This window comes from Micromys minutus (genome assembly GCF_963924665.1).
Source record: "Micromys minutus genome assembly, chromosome: 11".
Taxonomy (NCBI): domain Eukaryota; kingdom Metazoa; phylum Chordata; class Mammalia; order Rodentia; family Muridae; genus Micromys; species Micromys minutus.
In genome coordinates, this window is record NC_137980.1 from 51,976,542 (window position 1) to 51,996,826 (window position 20,285).

Consider the following 20,285-nt stretch of genomic DNA (forward strand, 5'->3'; position numbering starts at 1 on the left):
ATCACCACATCAGTCATGAGATACTTGATAATGAATACAGTTAACATTGATTTTTAATGGAGCTCCTGATTAAGCAGGTATTGTAAGGTACTGCAAGGTCTAGAAAAGCAAATTATTACTTTCCCCCTGCAAATACTTTTGCCCACTGACTTCAGCATCCACTAATGATGGTTTCTCTTGAAAACCATTCTGTGGGTCAGCCAAGTGATGACTTCCTGTTCCATTCTTCATGTTTTTCCCTTTTGTGTCCTGGTGTTAAGCTCAGATCCTCCCGCTTGCTTTGCTTGTTGGCCTGCTGCTGTACCACATTCGGCCTTCCTACACTTGTCACTGAGGTATAAGGACAGTATCTTAATCTGGGCTTTACTGCTGTGAACAGAGACCATGACCAAGGCAACTCTTATAAGGACAACATTTAATTAGGGCTGACTTACAGGTTCAGAGGGTCAGTCCACAATCATCAAGGTGGGAACATGGCAGTGTTCAAGCAGATGTGGGCTGGATAGTTCCACCTCTTGTTCTGAAGGCAGCTAGGATGAGGGTATTTAGAGCCCATGCCCTCAGTGACACACCTACTCCAACAAGGCTCCACCTCCTAATAGTGCTGCCACTCCTTGGACCAAACATGCAAACCATCACAGAGAGCAGTATTTTTTTTCTTCCACCTATTTATTTATTTACAACATGGTTTTAATGCTTAGTATATCAGTATATATTATTATATTATTAGATACATATATTATGTATTATGTAATCCCACTAATCAATGTTGGGATTATTTTCAAATTTTTATTAAGGGACTGTAGAAATGGTTCATCAGTTAAGAACACTGGCTGCTCTTCCAGAAGTTCCTGGTTCTATTCCTGGCACCCACTCATTGGCTCACAACCATCTGTAACTCAATTCTAGAGGATCTGATATCTTCTTCTGGCCTCCTCAGGACCAGGCACATATGTGGTACACAGACGTACACACAAGCAATACACTTATACATAGGAAATAAGATTTATCATTTGGGGCCAGGCGTGGTAGGCAGCACTGTACTTTTATCCCAGCATTGAAGAGGCAGAGACAAGCGGATCTCTGTTGAGTCTAAGGCCAGCCTGGTCTATATAGAGAGTTGTGAGCCAGCTAGAGCTACATACTGAAACTTTGTATAAAATGCAAAAACTGTCAATCATTTTGTTTGGGTGTTATAGCTCAGCGGTGGGGTGTGTGCCTAGCATGTTTCCAAGTTCAGTCCATAGCACCAAACCAAAAAACCCCTCTTAACCCCCCCCAAAAAAAACCAACAACAAAACAAAAATAAATATTTTAAGCTGGTTCTGGTGGTACATGCCTGTAATCCTAGTACTTGGGAGGTGGAGGCAGGAGAGTTAAAAAGTTTAAGGTGATTCTTGGCTCAAAAGGAAGTTAGAGGCCAGACTGATCTCTTTAGCAGATTAGCTAAAGATCTCAGCAAGCAAACAGAAGTGTCATCTTAGCTGGGCTTGATGACTTGCTCTTATAATGCCAACACTTTGGTAGGGGATGGGGGTGCTGAGGCAGGTGGCACAAGAGAGTGACTGTTACTACACTAGCTTGGACAGCATTTTTAAAAAGCCAACTGCTGATTTTGTTGACTGTGCTTTGGAATAGGGCAGAATATACACGAAATTGCTTTGGAGTTGATGGAGATTACAAGAAGGTAGAAGTGTATGATTTCTGAAAAGAGTTTATTTAACTTTATATTTTATGTGTGTGTATGTATGTATGTATGTATGTATGTATATCTGCATTCGAATGTGTGCATGTCAAATGTAGAGGCCAGAAGAGGGCCTATTAGCAGTGTAAGCTGCCCAGTGTGGGTGAGGAGTAAGAGTTGTGTGCACTCTTAATTGCCGAGCTATTTCTCCAGACTCGGAAGTTTACAGTTCCGAGTAAAACTTTCTCATAATGAGCATTGCCCGTGGTGGAAAGGACTGCATTGTTGAAAAGTGTGTGTGTGATATTCTTTGAGAATTTCATATGTGTGTACAGTCCTGAATTTTTTCTTTTCAAATCAAGACCCTCAGCCACTTGCTGGACCCAAGGTAAAGGAATCAGATAAACCCAGGCATTTCTTGGTCCTAGGAATATCTAACACTTTATGGCCATTTGCTGATGTCTCTAAAGTCTGAGTGAACTTGTCTTTCTTCCCTTTCAGTGGTTGAAGGCCTTGCACTGTTGGATCTGGGAGTGTCTCCATATTCTGGAGCAGTATTTCATGAAGTAAGTATGTGCTTTCTTTTCTAGCACTGAGAGTAGTTTATAGTCATGGATACCAAAGCCTGGACTCTGTTTGGTACAGACATTTAAAAAGATTTTTTGGATAGGTACAGACCTTTTGTAGAATTACAGGAAAATGATCCAGGTTAGGATTTTAAAAACTTGAGAGAAAGAGGGGAAGGGGGACTATGTGTGTGTGCGTGCATATATGCCTGTGTGTCTGTGTGTGTGTGTGTGCGCGCACACACACATAAGTGTTCTCCTATTTGTGAGGTATGGTGTCCACATGCCAACCTAGCTGGCAGTGAAGCTTCTGGGTAATTGTACTTTTAAAAGTGCTAGGATTCCAGATGCAACCAGTTTTCCTGTGGGTTCTGGAGACCAAAAGGAGACTTCTATAGAAATCATTTCTTTTAATCGAAAGTTTTAAGCAGCTCTTAGTCCATGAATCACTGTATGCTAAGTGACATGTGATTGGATCTTTTAAATGCTTGCTCATGAAAGCTGTGACTTTGGTTTCCTAAAAAGCCCACTAAAAGTTGTTCAAGCCATAGAATTAATTCCTTTTACTGCTTTTTGTTTTTATATTTGAAACAGGGTTTTTCTATGTAGCCCTGGCTGCCCTAGAATTCCCTTCTGTAGACCAGGCTGGCCTCAAACTCAAGAGATCTGCCTGCCTCTGCCCCCCAAGTGCTGGGATTAAAGGTGTGTATCACTGCCCACCTCATAATACTAGTTCCTAAAACTAATAAAAACAAGCTAGGCACGGAGGCCTCCGCTGTAATCCCAGCTTTCCAGGAGCCAAGGCAGTGGGATTGCCATGAATTTGAGGCCTTCCCAGCTTGGGCTATATGAGACTCTTATCTCAAAATGGCAGAACAAGAATATAAAAGTTCTCTCTGTTGGGCAACTATCCCTGTCTCTTGGACTTCTGCCAGACACACCTTTTTGGTTAAGCTTTTCCTGGTTCAGTCTTGCTCACTATCTCTTTACTCTGCAGTTGGGCATACCTTTCTAAAATATGAATCTGAATTTGTCACTGTTATGCTTGGCACCTGTATTTGCCAATAATCTCAGGCTTAAAAATCCAAATTTTAAAATTTAAATTTAAAATCTTAAAAATCCAAAGAGGAGCATTGAGAGCTCTAGTTGAGTTTTTTTGTGATTCTGTTTTCCTTTCCTTTCTTCTTTTCTCCTTTTTTTTCCCTTTTCTTACGCACACAGACAGTTATTGGGTATTTGTGTTTGACATCCACATAATAGCTCACTAGCCTTAAGGACCAGTGTGATGTGGGCCTCAGGTGTGTTTGAAAGCTTGATAAGCTTCCAGTGTTACTGTTCCGTGGTTCTATTGTCTAATCATCTGTGCTCTGCTGGTGTCTCCCAGAGAACCATTCCTTTCCCTTTTCAGTGTGTGCTTGGCTCTATTTATGAGACACAAACTTATATTTTGCCTTCTTCAGAAAAGCATCCGGCGTCACTTTAGACTAAGTTAAATGCTCCTACTTTATCATCCGAGGAATCTTACCCCTTCCATCACCCATAGCCCACAGAAAGGCAGGGTTTCTCTGTGTAGCCTTGGGTGTCCTGGAACTCACTCAGTTGACCACGCTGGCCTGGAACTCGAGAGGTCCACCTGCCTCTGCCTCCTGAGTGCTGAGACTAAAGGTGTGCTCCACCACTGCTGCCCCATAGCCCGTTCTTAAGATCTAACACACCAGGTATGGCGGCTTCTCTCCAAGCACTTAGGAGGCAGAAGCAAGTAGATCTTTCTCTACATAGGGAGTTGTCGCTCAGCCAGGGCTATATATTGAGATCTTGTCTAAAAAAAAAAAAAAAAAAAAAAGAAGCTAAAATTACCTTCATGCATATTTTTTTCTCCTCAAAACTGGTACACCTTTTCCTCACTGACTCCTGGTGCCTCCCTCAGTGTCTGCATCCTCAGGCCTGTCCCTGCTTCCTCTCTCCCGCCTTTAGAGACACTCATACTTTCCAAAGGCCAGTTTTTACCAGGTTTCAGGGATACAAAGTAAGACACAGACATTGGCTTTGTAATACTTGCCTGTCAGTTACTCTGTCAGTCCTTCTTTCCTTTCTTCCTGTTCCCTTTACCTCCCTTTTCTTTTGAGACAGGATCTCATATGGCTCAGGTTGGCCTCTGTAGCTGGGGATAATTTTGAATTCCTGGTCATCTCATTGCTGCCTCCCACATGCTAAGTTTATATGCACTTGACTTCTTGAGATGTATTTATTTTATGTTTAGGGGTGTCTTGCCTGCATGTATGTCTTATGTCCCATGTATGTTCAGCTTCCACAGAGGTCAGAAGAGGGCATTGATCCCCTGGAACAGGAGTTATAGACAGTTGTTAGCTATAACATGGGTGATGGAAATTCAACCTGAGCCCTCTGGAAGTCGGTGTTCTTAATGACCAGTTGCCTCTCCAGTCCACCTGCTTCTGTTTATAGTTTTTAAAGACGCAAACAGACTCCAGAGAAAAGACTGTTATCAGAGATGACAAAGTTCTTATCAGAGTGACAGGGAGGGTTTTTCAGGAAGAGTAGTCGAGCTCTCTATGTACTAATTACAGCTTTAAAGCACAGTAGGTGAAGGGTGAAGACCGATAGACCAGGCAGGGGAGACGGCTCAGTACAGACGCTAGCACTGCAAGCCTATGACTTGCTTCCAATCTCTGGAAACCACGTAAAAAACCAGATGGGATACATGTATCTTTAATCCCAGCACTTGACAGTAAATAAGGCGTAGAGACAGGAGACCCACCTGGGACCTGATGGACCCACCAGGCTAGCGTGGAGTACACAATATAGCAGTATAAACAAAAGAGACCCCTGCCTCAGTAAGGTAGGAGATGACAGCTGGGTCCTCAGAGTTTTCCTGTAACCTCCAAATGTGTGCTATAGTGTGCTAAATAACCGTAAACCAAAGAAGAAATCAGAAGGTATTTTTGGAATTAATGAAAGTGAAAACCTTAGTTTGTTGTACACATAGAATGTCGGTAAAGTAGGACTTAGGGGAAAATCACTCAAATTGATATACAACATAAAGGCAGATCACATTCAAAATGTGGCTCTTTATTCCAGTTTGTTGTTCTCAAAAAGCCTATCAGCAGAATGGCACTCAGGAGGCAGAAGCAGCCAGAGTTCTGAGTTCCAGGATAGCCAAGGCTACATAGAGAAACCTTGTCTCAAAAAACCAAACAAACCAAAAAACCCAAAACAAACAAACATTTGGATTTAAGCCAAATTCTTTTTTGTATTTGTAAGGATTGAATATAGGACTCACACACAATGAACACAGTACCTCTGGGTCAGTATGTACATTTTAAAGTAGTCTCAAAGAAGAGATGTCATGGAAATTAGAGAGTATTTTCTTTTTAAAAGATTTATTTTGGGCTGCAGAGATGGCTCACCAGTTAAGAGCACTGACTGCTCTTCTAGAGGTCCTGAGTTCAATTCCCAGCAACCACATGGTGGCTCACAACCATCTGTAATGGGATCAGATGCCCTCTTCTGGTGTGTCTGAAGACACTACAATGTACAGTATACAGCTCTAAATATACATAAGATAAGAAATGATTCTTTTAAAAAAAAAGGTTTATTTTTAATTGTGTGTATATGAGAGCACTGTGTGGACAGGAGGCTGAAGCATCCTCTGAACTGTAATTGCAGGTCGTTGTGAGCCGTCTGATGTGGGTGCTGGGAACCAAACTGCAGGTCTCTGCAAGAACAGCTGGCACTTCTAACCCCTCTTAGCCTTCTCTCCAGCCGCTAGAATATATTTTTAATTGAATGATAGTGGAAAAAAAGCAACATACCAAAACTTTTGTTTTGTGTTACTGCTAAAGCTATTTTGAGAGGAAAATGTGTTGCCTCAAACAAAAAAGAAAATATTGTAAACAACCTTATGTTAATGAGATGGAAATTTAGATGAAAATGTACATAAATGTCTAGAAAATACTACTTACCTAGATTAATAAAACAAAGCAAATCAGAATAATGTTTACTACATGAGAGAAATTGAACCCACCATTTAGGTCTCTCAAACAAAACAAAACAGAACAGAACCTTGTGAAGCCAGACTTGGCACACATGTAACCCCTGTCCTTGGCAGGCCGAAGCAGGAGCGTCAGGAGGGAGCTTAATATGTTCAAGGCCAGCTTGGTCTATATGAGACCTTGTCCTAAAAAGCATTCAAAAACAAAGGAAAAACAACCTCAGGCCAACATTAGTGAGTGAATTTTCTCCAAACCTTTTCCTCTTGAGACAGAGTTCTGTAGTGTAGCCCAGGTTAGTTTTGAACTGTTCACCCCACTTCAGCCTAAATGCTGGGGTTACAGCAAGCTTCACTTGTGGGTTTCTCTTTAGGTCTCCCAGGAAGAATTAGCATTAGTTGGTGTTTGGTTTTGAGGCAGGGTTTCTCTGTATAGTCCTGGTTGTCCTGGAACTCACTCTGTAGACCAGGCTGACCTCAAACTCGGAGATCCACCTGCTTCTGCCTCCCAAATGCTGGGATTAAAAGCATGTACCACTGTTGCAGTAAATATTAGAAAATAAATACCGGCTTATCTCTTTACCGGCCCTGAAACAGAGCTCCGCACACCTTTGGTGCCCAGTCCAAGCCACCAGCGTAACTCCCTTTCCTGGTGCTTTTCTACCTGTTCTCTGCCTCCATCCCTGGGTGTTTCTCTACCCCAAAATCCCACATAAATGCAACTCTACAGCCTGATAGCTTTTCATACAAGTTTATATGTTCAACTCTCAATCCACAAACCCTCTACACAACAAGATTACATCAAATAGACAAAGATACAAACTGCTCTTCCATATGAGATACTAGACGTGTAAAATCCTTAATGTTCATAGCTATTTAACACCAATTAATATCATCTGGGTCTAGCTGGTCCTTGGGAAACTCCAAGTGGTCACGACCTCTAACTTCTGTCCTCTGAGCTCCTCAGACCTCTCAGTCCTCTCCATCTCCCTCACCCCGCCCAGTCACTGACTTTTGTTTATTTTACTAATTAAAATGGGAAGGTTCTGTTGGAGTTATTTGAATAGGCACCCCTTCTTGGGGAAGTGGAATGAACATTAAAATGCAAACAGCTTCAGGACAATCTACATACCACCACTGCCCATCAAGGCAAGAATTAACATTCTTATATAGACTTACCAGAAAATAAAGGAAAATTTCTTAGTTTGTTCATTAAACAATTTGTCCTCTATGGAGTCTCCATTCATTCATTCATTCATTCATTCATTCATTCATCCATCTTTGAGACAGGGTCTCATGTAGCCCAGATTAGGAGAGAACTTGCTATGTAGCCAAGATGACTCTGAGCTGATTCCTGCCCTCCTGTCCCCTGCATTTAAGTTCTGGGATTATAAATACTTCCCAGCATCCTGGGTTTTTGCAGTGTTGGAGACCAGCTCTGGGGCTTCATGTATCCTAAGCAAACATCTTACAGACTGGGCTGTATCCCTGTCCCCTATTTACTTTTTCAGATAGAGTAAACTGAAGTGCCCAGGCTGGCCTTGAACTCCTCCTAGGTTTGATCTGTCTTCTCACCTCAAAGCCCAAGTATCTACTGCAGGTGTGAACTACTAAGCCAAGTGTGTGGTAAATTTCTAAGTAACATCAAGTCTTGTTACTTCCTCTGCTATGTTCTGTTGACGGTTTCAGTGATACCATGTGATTCAGGAGGCTAAGTTTCTCAGTTAGTACAGGATACTGTTGCAGGAAGAACCAGATTTTTTAGCTGACTAAGTTTTTCCCCATCCCCAGTTTGGGAATTGAGAAATTATATTAAGGTTTAACTTAATTTTTTTTATCTTTGTTTTTCTCCTACAGACTCCATTAATAATATACCTCTTTCATTTCCTAATTGACTATGCAGAATTGGTATTTATGGTAAGTATATCTTCCCAGAGAAAATCAGTATCTATATACAGATTTGTATTTACAGTTTGTTTTTAAGAAATAAAGAGCTGGGTGTGCTGCGACATGCCTTTAATCGTAGCACTTGGAGGCAGAGGCAGGTGAATCTTTGTAAATTTGAGGCCAGCCTGATCATAGCAGGTTCCAGGCCAGACAGGGCTGTACCATGAGACCCTGGTCTATAAAGGGGAAAAAAAAGAAAAAAAGAAAAAAAAAAAAAAGGAAAGAAAAAACAGGAAGTGAAGTTTCTCAGAAAGCAACAGCCAAGCCTTAATATCTTGAGTGTGTGCCCTGGCTTTGGGGTGGCGGTGTGGAGTGTGACGGTAGGTGGGGCCTCTGACCAGCCCTGCTTCAATCTACTTCCTTACTCTTTGGGTTCTGGAGAATGTAGTCTTCAATTTTGTAGCCCCCAAATTCTATGGTTGGCTTTAACTGTGCCAAGTTGGAGGGCATCTTGAGTTTCCTAAGCATTCTGCCAAGATATTCTGAGGGGGCTGAAGAGGCTTTTCAAGGACAAGAACTGAAGGCTGGGGTGACAGGGTGAGCTTTGAGAGCAGAGCAGCCTGAAACATTAGTCTGGGTTGAAAATCTGGGTCTGGATATAGGAAGCACTGAGGTCGGCAGGCGGTGGTGGTGCACACCTTTAATTCCAGCACTCGGGCAGCCTAGTCTACAGAGTTTCAGGATAGCCAGGGCTATACAGAGAAGCCCTGCCCCCCCCCCAAAAAAAAGAAAAGAAAAAAGAAACCCTGAAGTCTTTCTTAATTTTAATGGCTACTATCTATTGAAGACTTGGGCTGTGTGAGGCACTTGGCATACCTGACGATTACAGATCAGAGGGTATTATGCCCATTTCCCTTTATACACAGACAGACATATGTATGTCTTGGCTTGTTTTGTTTTTTTGAGACAGTCTCACTGTGTAATCTAGGCTGATCTTGAACTCATGAGAGTCCTCAGTCTTCTGGGATTATAGGTGTTAACCCCAATGCTTGGCTTATTTTTATTTAACTTGCTCCTCTAGAAAGATCTGGGCCACCAGATCGAATGGATAATAGTCCAGGGCATTTGTGTTTCTATCACCCTAAGTAAGCCTAGCCTGACTATACGTTTGGTACTGGGTAGTCAGTGCAGTACCATCCCAGAATTCCTCAGGCCTGGCAGCATCCCATATCCTGAACTGACCTGGTTCTGTTTCCTATTACTCCTTGTTCTTCTGACAGGTAACAGATGCCCTCACTGCTATTGCCCTGTATTTTGCAATTCAGGACTTCAATAAAGTTGTGGTAAGTCATTAGTGGGCAGGACAAAGCTGGTGGGATTTAGTAACTCACTTATTATGGCAGAGAATCAAAAGTCATGTACTTTAAGATCCAACTATGTAAAAATGTTAAGAAGTTAAGTGGGGCTGGCTCATTGGATTAAGGCATTTGCCAGCAAGCATCAGGTGAGTTCTGTCTTCAGGGCTAACATGATGGAAGGAGAGAAATGATTACTGGAAGTCATCTTCTGACCTCTACTTATGTGCAGTGAAGTGTACACTAGCACACACATATAGACACATAGAGACACATGTAGATAGACACACACATGTAGACACTTTCACACATGTAGATATACACACACACATAGGCACACACAGACATGTAGGAAGGAAAGAGAGGTGGCATGCTTGTGCTGGCTCACACCTGCAGTCCCAGCACTTGGGAGGCGAAGGCGTATGAGAAGTACAGGGTCATTCTCTGCTCTATACCAGTTTGTGGCCAGCCTGGGCTTAATGCTATACAGTAATCCAAAAAAAAAAAAACATTTTATTGTATTTATTTTTTTAATTAAATTGTATTATTTTTTGTGAGGGTATTTTGTGTGCGTGTATATCTGTGTACCATATAGATGCAGTACTCTGGAGGCCAGAAGATGTTGGATTCCCTGGAACTGGAGTGATGGGAGGTTGTGAGCCATCCTATGGGTGCTGGGAATCAAACCTGGTGTCTTGTACATGAACAAGTGCTCTTAATCACTGCATCGTTCTCCAGCCCCTAAAATAAAAATTTAAAGGCCTTCCCTTTTATCAGTTTATTTTTTCCAAAGGAAAAATGAACATAGCCTTTAACTTCCAATTGGATTCCCATTGCTGATAAATCTGTTTTCCTTCAGACAGTAATTTGGGGTTGGAGATTGAAAGCAGGGCCTTGGAAAATGCTAGGCAAGCACCAACCCACCAAGCCACACTCCCCAGCCCTAAAAGGATAATCTTAATTAGAAAATTTGGCATATTGGTCTGGCAAGATTGCCTAGTCAGTACATGCCTGCCGCCAGTCTTGGCGACCTGAGTTCAGTCCCTGGAACCCACACGATGGAAGAAAAGAACTGACTCCAGCAAGTGGCTTCTGATCTCCACAAACACGCCGTGCTACATACAAATAAATAAGTGAGGAAAGTACTGACGTAAAGTCTATTCCTAATTTTGTAATAGCCAAGGAGAATTGCATCTTGGGACCATTCTCCTTGTCCAGGCTTCTGAGAGGACATATATGTGCCTGGTATCTGCAGAGGTCTGAAGAGGGTGCAGAAACCCTGGACCTGGAGTTATAGACAGTTGAGTGTCACCATGTGGGTGCTGAGAGTGGAACTCAGATCCTCTACAAATGCTCTTAACAGCCAAGTAGTCTCTCCAGCCCTGTGTGTGTGTGTGTTTGTGTGTGTGTATGTGTGTGTGTGTGTGTGTGTGTGTTTGGTTTTGCTCTCACATGGTAGTCCAGGATGACTTTGAATTTTGAATTTTTTTGCCTGTATCTCCCCGAGTGCTAGGGTTATAGGTATATACCACCACGCCAAGCTCACTGTGCTAATTTAGTGTACCGAGGTGTGCTCTTATCCTCAAGACTGAATTTAAATTTGAAGCGTTTTGTTTCCCTCTTTCCAGAGCTCAGATTCTTATGACATTGGATCTCTTGGTTAGAGTGAGGTTGATCTACACTGTCACAAATGACCTCTTTTTGAATGCCAGCTCTTTTGTTTTTGTTTTTTGTAGTGCTGGGAGTCAACCCCACTGCCAGTGATCTATGACTGAGCCATATCCTCAGCTTTTTTGTTTGTATATTTTGAGACAGGGGTTTGGTAAATAGCTCAAGTGGACCTAGAATTTGTGATCTTCTTGATCCATCCTCTTTAGTCCTGGGATTAGAGGTATGTTTCACCTTTATGTGAATGCTGAAAATAGCAGCTCTTAGTGCTACTATCACATCATACACTGCTCTATTTTTTTTTTCCCTTTTCCAGTGTGTAGAATAGGACCCGGGGTCCTATGTATGTGAGGCAGTCTGCTACTGAGCTATACTCTGAGCCTTATTATGTGTGTACACTTGTGATGGCACACATGGAAAGCACAGTGGGTATTGGTTATCTTCTTCACCATGTTGGCCCCAGGGATTGAACTCAAGCTGTTGGACTGGATGGCAGGTTCCCCCACTTTCTGAATCCTCTTGCTGACCGTTTGCTTTTTAGACAGTCTTTGTATGTAGTTCAGACTGGCCTAGAACTAATTATGTAGCCCTCATAGGGCTCCCTCCTGAGTGCTGGGATTACAGGTGTATGCCACCACACTTAGCTATTGATTTAGGTAGAATGTCAGGACATGTATTCCCAAAAGGCCCAGCTGTGTGAAGGAGGAGACACCTTCAGTGTTACCATCACTGGTAAGTTGTTTATGCTTTAGTAAGTCATGCCTCCCACCTGTCTCATGCAAGTAACTCTAACTAAACTCAACTGCTTGCTCTCTCATAGGTGCATGTGCGTGCACGCCCATGCGCGCGCACGTGCACACACACACACACACACACACACACACACACACACACATGAAAATAGAGAGGTTCTAGAAAGATGGTTCAGTGGTTAGGAGCACTGCTTGCTCTTCTAAAGAACTCAGGTTCAATTCCCAGCACCCACATTGCAGCTCACAACTGTTCAAAATTCCAGTTCCAGGGGACCCAAAACCATCCTTTGGTCTTTAGGCACTCCAGGCACTCATTAGTTCACATGCCAGCAAGACACCCATACAGGTAAAATAAAAGAAAGTAGAGAGGGATATGTTGGGACAAAGAGTCCAGCAGGAGTGAGCAGTCAATAAGAGAGTAGTGTGGTAACTGGCTCTGGTTAAATTATCATATGTACATGTCTGACATATCAAAGGGTAAATAAAAATTACACTTAAACAGTCTCCATTTGTTAAAAGGATCTTTACAGTCTGGGAACATTTGTCTTGGTAAGATTTGAGACCTTGTCCCTGAAATCTGCACAGTGTCCTGGAAAACTGGTTCTGAGGAGACTTCACAGCCTCTTTTCCCATCAGCCTGTAGGATATGAGTACTAACTGACAGTAGCCAGTTGATTTTGGCAAAAGTAACATGAGTCTGATCTGTCCTTTTCTGCAATGGTGTTTCTTTTTTGGAACCCACACCCAAGAATTTGGGATGAAAAAAAAAAAGAGCTTTCCACCCATGAGACTTTAGCTCCCCAGCTGTTCCAGTCCCTGTCTTCACAGTTCCTCACACTTCCTCTCCAAACTATAAAAGAAGAGCAAACAAACCAACCTTTGACACAGAGGAATGAGGAAGGGAACCTGAGACACTGTGTGTTCAGATCATTGAAACTGCTTGAACATGTTTTGCTGATGGAGCTTTCAAGTCCTGCCATCACTGATAGTACCTCCCACAATGACTCAGTGGCTTTGCCATAGAGTGACCCATTCATTTGCCCACTGTGCTAAGTGTAAGGCATACGCAGAGAGCAAATTAAGTAACCCGAACCCTTGTGGAACTTATACTCTAGAGAGGAGCCAGGCATCAGCAGAAGTACTGCCGGGAAAGTGTTTATAGTAGACTGCACACACACTAAAGGAGTGTTCACCTTCCTGGGAAGGGAGGGCGGAGCTGAGCTCTCGAGACTGTGGGAGTCAGCTAGGGAGAGTTCCGGGAGCATGAGCACCGTCTGCTCATGTGTGGACTTGGTGGGGTTAGGTGGGGCACTGAGTATGAGGAGCCTGGGGAGGGAGAGTGGGACAGTCCGTGCTGTGGACCAGGGCAAAGATTGTCTTCATCCTGAGAGCAATGGCAAATCTGTTTTATGTGTCTTGTGTATCCTCTCCCGCCTCTAGTTTAAAAAGCAGAAACTTCTCCTAGAGCTGGACCAGTATGCCCCAGATGTGGCTGAACTCATCCGAACCCCTATGGAAATGCGCTACATCCCTCTGAAAGTGGCCCTGTTGTAAGTACTCCCCCACAAATCAGAGCTCAGTGCCAACCAACGCAGGGAAGATCAGATGAGACTCTCCCATGTTGTAGTTGTAGAAATTTGCAGTCTTAGTCATCAAGCATTTGCTGTACTTCTCTTGCACAACTGGGGTTTTGGCCAACAACAGAGACAGAGCCATTCTGTCTCTGTTGAGACAAAGACTCACACAGGGACATGCACAATCAAACCCTTCACAAAGGCCTTCTGACTCAGTGCTGGCCTGGGCTCCGACCTGATTGTAACTACTGTTCCTAAAAAATGGTAGCTCTTTACTGGTGGTGTACTGAATAAAATTTTGGTGTTTATGTGCTGCTGTCTCACATAGCTTCTGTACCTACCTCATGTACGATCTAGTTCCCGGTTTCTGATTCAGAAAGCTGGGCGAGGTGACTGCTTGGCAGAGTGGCAGTGGCTGACCCTTTAAGAAAGGCTTCTCTAGAGTAATTGATGCACCAGTGAGTATGATCCTCTCAGATCACTCTCATCTGTGTTTCTGAGACAGGCAAAACAAAGTATTTACTCACCTAGTAGTCATCAGATACTAATAACATGCTAGTTTCTAGGAACACATACTAAATAAAACATAAATTTCCTCATGGAAAAATATGCCCTTAGAATTTTTTTAGAGTTAGAATCTGGACACAGTATCACATATTTGTGTTCCCAGCCACAGGGCCTAAGGAGGGAGGACTGCTGAGTTTGAGGCTAATCTGTGCTATGTAACCATATTCCATATCAGAAAACAAAGGTCTGTGGAGGGAGCTTGGTCGGTAGCATGCTTGCGTAGTATACAGGGCCCTGGGCTTGATCCTCAACACCAAATAAACTGGGTGTGGTGGTGCTTGCCTATAATCCTACCACTTGGGAACAGGAGGCAGGAAGATCAGAGGTTCAAGGTCAGCTTCACCTACATAGTGAGTTTGACGACCTCTTAGGTATCCTGGTGGGGTGGACTACTTTTTAGGAGCTTTTGCTCTGTGTATGAATTTCTTATTCAGTATTCCAGGTAGATACCTGGGCTTCTTTAGTGTCACCTGCTACTTAGAAATGGTTTTGTGTTTTTTCTCCTATGAGATATATAGGACCACCACACCCAGTTCATTTGGTGTTGAAGCTCAAACCCAGGGCCCTGTATGCTATGCAAGCAGTTTAGTATATCTGTGCTCAATACATATTTCCAAAATTTGATGGGAACTACTTTAATAGGATAAAGGTTTAGCAACATAATGAATCCTTATAGACTTTTGTATCCCCTGGAGTTAAGTTTCATAATAGTGCAGCCATTTCTTTAAAGGTTGTGTAACAAGTCTGATTGCTGGGGAAAACAAAAACCAAAAACCCACCCCCCCCAAGAATTTTTAGGTGTTTGGTTTTAAAACCACTAATCTTACATTCATAGGCAGTAGTATTAGATTTAAGGTCTTTATTGTGAATAATTATTATAATCTTTTTCTAAGACATTGGTGTATTTCTTCCTTTCTGATAATCAGAATTATGTAACTGTCCTTTCTTCCTTTGTCTGCTGGGAAACTCAGTCAGGTCTGAGGCTGTTGCTGTACATCTGCAGACCAGTCTGAGGCTGTTGCTGTATAGATGTAGCTCTTGGTTTTTCTAGCTTTGCATTATATTTTCTTCTTGACTATGGCTGGTTCTACTTTACTGTTATTTTTGTTATTTGTTTTCTTTTTGCTGGTGCAGATTTTTTTGTAGAAACAGTACAGAAATAAAGAGAATCCACTCTGACTGTGTAAGACTTTCTAACTCAAAAACACGTTAGATTCAGTTTCCGATTCCATTCCTTCCTACCTTAGCAGGGAAAGGCTCCAGCTTAACTCTTTCACAATGGGAGGTCAAGATGTCCTATGAAGTTCTGTGCCAACTAACTTGTAGAATTAAGGGGATACCTTATTTGTGGGCTGGCTCAGGAGATACTGCTTGACTGTGAAGAGGCCTTATTAGAAAGAATGCTGGCTTCGGAACCAGGGAGACCTGATTTTTTAGTGTATTTAATAGCTTTAAAAACTTGGACAAGTTATTTAATCACTGAGTCTCAGTTTCCTCCTACAAAAGTAGGATAATGTTGCTGGCCGGGTGGTAAATACCTGAGATCCCAGTACTGACAAGGTGGCAGCTGGAGATGCAGGTCCTCACCAGGTCAGGGCCAGCTTGTGCTACATGAGACCGAAAAACCACACAACAATGGAAAAAAACCACTAAAAACAAAATAAAAACTAGAATATTTTTGCTGGTTTATAGGATCTCTGTGATTCTTAGAAACATGACAGTTTTGTGATTATGTATATATATATATATATTATATATATAATATATATACATATATATATATAATGTTACTGAGTGCTTTTATTCACCCAATCCCACTTTATCTCTTCTATTTGGGATGATTTTCTAAGAAGTTTTCTTTCTTTTTATAAATGAGCTGAATGTCATGGTTGTAGCCAGGACTCTAGTCCATTGATCGATTTGCTAATGACAAATCTATGTTTTCCCTAGCTATCTCCTAAATCCCTACACGGTCTTGTCTTGTGTTGCCAAGTCTACCTGCGCCATCAACAACACCCTCATTGCTTTCTTCATTTTGACCACAATAAAAGGTAAGGCATCCAAGAAGAATATAAAAGACACAGGGTTTTATTACACACGTGCACAAGCTAGCATGGTAGCACATACTTATCACATCTGGGAGGCTGCGACAGAAGGATCTGGAATTTAAGGCCAGCTTTTACTATATAGCAAGAACTTGTCTCAAAAAGAAAAGAAATACTTAAAAAAATTACATACAAATAACATAAGATTATTATAGAAAATTTAGATAGACAAAGAGAAAAAAAGATAAAGTCCTAAAAATCTACCACTCAGAGAATCACTGTTGGCATATTTTTTTAAGAGTCCCAAACAAATTCTATGAGAATGTCAGTCTTCTGCAGCTGTGGTCCAGCTTTGTCACTGTTGACGCCCCTGGTTGTGATGCACAGCTTTCGTAAATGCAGGACAGAAAGAAGGAAGAATCAATCCTGACTGTGAGATGTCCAGGCCAGGCTTGTTGTGAGTCAGGCTAGGGGAGGAGGACCTTGAACCTTGGTGTTTCAGGCTTGAGCCGTCACTCCTGGCTAGTTCAGAGTCTCTGGAGCAATACTTTACCATTGTTTACTTCTGTGTTTCTGAAGTATGCAGTTACCTTCTGAATGATAACATTTCAGGCATTTTAAACTGTGTTCCATTATGAGAAGTGGAGATTTCTTATAGGACTTTCGTAGCAATGTTTCTGCCTCCTCTTTGTTTGATTTTCTTACATCTCAGTTTTGGTTAAATCAGTAGTTGGGTTGGTGTACTTAGTGTGTATGGACAAGCCCTTGCTTTAAACCTCTAGCACCAATAAATAAATAAATCTGTGGTCAGAACTTACATTTCACTGCTCTGTGTATTACTCACTGCTGGGAAAAGTAGCAACTATTATAGTTTTATTTTCTATTACTACTTTTGCTTCTTTCTATGTGATTGCTCTAGTCTTATACCATGCCTTATTTTTCCTGGAATTGTCTTTGTTCCATTTTTGTTTTGTTTTTACTTTTATCTATTATTATGTGTGTGTGTGATGTGTTTGTAGGGACACACATGCCATGGCGCACGTGTGTATGGCAGAGGACACTCTGCATAGTTAGTTCTCTCCTTCTACTTTTTTGTGGATTCTGGGATGGAATTTGGGTCATCAGTTTTCCACAGATCTTTCTCCATTGAGGTGTCTTGCTTGCTTGCTAGTTGTTTTGAGACAGGGTCTCACTATGCAGCCCTGGCTGGCCTAGAACTCAATATGTAGACCAGGCTGGCCTAGCACTCTCAGAGATCCACCTGTCTCTGCTTCTCAAGTACTGGGACTGTAGGTATGTGTTACCATTGGTTGCTGAGCCATCTCTCTAGCCCCTAAATGTACATTTTTTGTTCCTTTGAGACAGGGTCTTACTTTGCAGCCTAGGTTGGTCTAGAACTGTGTAGTCCATACTGCCCTTACAATGTCTTTTATCTGCCCAGTGCTGGAGTTATAGGTGTTTGTCACTATACCCAGTGTTTAAAAATTGGGGTGCAGGGGGTGGGGGACTGGAAAGACAGCTCAGCAGTTAAGAGCATTGGCTGCTCTTCTAGAGGACCTGAGTTGGAGTCTTAGCACCCACATGGTGACTTCACAACCATCTTTAACTCTAGCCCTAATGGATTTATTGTTCTCTTCTGGACCTTACCGGCTCTGTATACATGTGGTATACAGACCTATATGCAGGCAGAGCACCCATACATATAAAATAAAAACAAAGGTTAACACTTTATAAAGAATATTTTTGTTATAATCTATTCTTGGTTGTTTAATGCTAGTTTTACAATTACTTACATTACTGTTATTTTTAGTGAGCTAAAGTACAATGCATGCGATCTGCCATTTTAACTGAAAGTCTTTTTCGTTTATCTAGGGGTTATATATTTCTAGTTTTCTTCCACTTTTCTTTCAGACTTTTAAGTATTATATATAACAAGTGTGGTGGCACATGTCTTTAATCCCCATACTTGAGAAGCACAGGCAGGTGAAGTTTTGTGAGTTCAAGGCCAGGCTGATATTCAGTTCCAGAATAGCCAGAGCTCTGTGGTGAGAGCCTTCCTGTCATTCTGCCTGCCAGTCCCTAATAGAAGGTTATTTAACAGACCACTACAAACTCAATTAAAACAGCCACAAAAGCTTAACTTGTGCTTTCAATTGCCTTGGTCATGCTGTTCTGTCACAGCTGATCATTAGCTGATGATTTTGTCATTAGCTGATCAGCTAATCTATATGGCTGTGACTCACCATCAGTTTCACTGTGGGTCATTTGTACATCAGAGCTGGCTGGAGTTTGCTAATCTAGGTAGGGCCCCACTGTGTCTGCCATTCTTTTGCATGAGGGGCTAACTTAAGCATCTTGTTCTTCTAGGAATGGGAGAAGCATAACAGTCAAGTCCAATCAGGCATGGCTTTTCAGAGTTTCTGGTAGCATCATATATATTAATATCCCTGTCTTAGGGTTTCTATTCCTGCACAAACATCATGACCAAGAAGCAAGTTGGGGAGAAAAGGGTTTATTCAGCTTACACTTCCACATTGTTGTTCATCACCAAAGGAAGTCAGGACTGGAACTCAAGCAGGTCAGGAAGCAGGATCTGATGCAGAGGCCATGGAGGGATGTTACTTACTGGCTTGCTTCCCCTGGCTTGCTCAGCCTGCTTTCTTATAGAACCCAGGTCTACCAGCCCAGGGATGGCACTACCTACAATGGGCTGGGCCCTTCTATTTGATGACTGGTTAAGAAAATGCCTTATAGCTGGATCTCATGGAGGCATTTCCTCAACTAGGGCTCCTTTCTCTGTAATAACTCCAGCTTGTGTCCCAGCCAGTACAATCCCATTAATCAAAGTATAACACATGAGCCAGTTATAGTTACATGTGCCTGTAATTTTAGTACCCAGAAGTCAGAGGCAGGAGGATTAATAGAAATTAAAAGATAGCCTTATCTGTTAATAGTGAGTCCTAGGCCAGCTTGAGTTTCAGTGAGACCCTAGCTGGAAAAAAAAAAAAAAAAAAACAACAACAAAAGGGGCTGGTTAAGAGCACTGACTGATCTTCCAGAGGTCCTAAGTTCAACCCCCAGCAACCACATGGTGGCTCACAACCATCTGTAATGGGATCAGATGCCCCCTTCTGGTATGTCTAAAGACAGCTACAGAGTACTCACATAAAATAAATAAATAAATCTTAAAAAAAAAAAAACAAAAACAAAACATGGGGAAGTATCTAAGTATCTTTCTTTTCTGCCATGAAAAGCTGACAGAAAGCCTGGGCATAGGGAGAGAGGGAGGAAGGGAACTGAAGCTCGGAACATGGTCCCACATAGACAGACCAGCAAGCATTTTGTCTGCTGGTTTGTTTTGTATAATCAGTTTTCTATTGCTATGACAAAACACCATGACCAAGACAACTTACAGAAAAGAATGTTTATTTGAAGTTGGAGTTCTAGAGGTATAAGAGTTCTTCACCGTCATGGCAGGAATATGGCAGCAGACATGGAGCTGGACTAGCTGCTGAGAGCTCACATTCAGTCCACAAACAGAAGACAGCACACTGGGAATGGCATGAGTCTTTTGAAACCTCAAAGGCCCCAGAGACACACCTACCCTAACAAAGCCACACCTCCTAATCCTTCCCAAACTGCATCTAGGCTGGCCTCAAACAACAGTCCTTTCTAGTCTTCTGAGTGTTGGAATGCACGGTGATCATACTCAGTTGTAATCTGGGTTATAAATTGTACTGAAAATGTGTCTTGAGTATGTGTGAGCATGTGTTCATGCCATAGCACACTTGAGGTAAGAAGACAACTTTTGGGATTTGGTTTTCACCTTCCACTGTGAACTCATGCAATCAGACTTGTGTGCCAAGTGTTGTCCTTGTCGAGCCGTTTCAAGAACCCTGTCTGAATTTGTTTTCTCTTTGAGGCAGAGTCTTGACCTCAAGCCTGCTGTGGAGACCAGGGTGGCCTCAAACTCACAGAGATCCACCTGCCCCTGCCTCTCTAGTGCTAGGATTAAAGACAGGTCCCATTTCACCAGCTGGGGTCTGTTATTACTGAGTACTAGTCCCGAGTGTGAAGAATACGTGGAGATTCTTTTTAAGATTTAAGTTTTAATTATGTGCACATGTGTATGAGGGCTGTGCACTCAAAAGAGAGTGTTGGAGCCTTGGAGCTGGAGTTAC

At 42.2% G+C, this 20,285-nt stretch overlaps 1 protein-coding gene across 2 annotated transcripts in view; it reads left to right on the top strand.

Annotated features, from left to right (window-relative positions):
* Positions 1–20,285, top strand: part of PIGU (phosphatidylinositol glycan anchor biosynthesis class U) — a 68,656-nt gene that overhangs the window by 5,595 nt on the left and 42,776 nt on the right. Inside the window, exons 2-6 of one of the 2 annotated variants that reach the window (XM_080925050.1) lie at positions 2,186–2,250; positions 8,114–8,173; positions 9,424–9,486; positions 13,359–13,468; positions 16,010–16,110. In XM_080925050.1, the coding sequence (XP_080781176.1) occupies positions 2,186–2,250; positions 8,114–8,173; positions 9,424–9,486; positions 13,359–13,468; positions 16,010–16,110 (399 nt within the window). Of the gene's footprint in view, positions 1–2,185; positions 2,251–8,113; positions 8,174–9,423; positions 9,487–13,358; positions 13,469–16,009; positions 16,111–20,285 lie in introns of those variants that run through there. The other variant, XM_080925051.1, reaches the window with a different exon arrangement.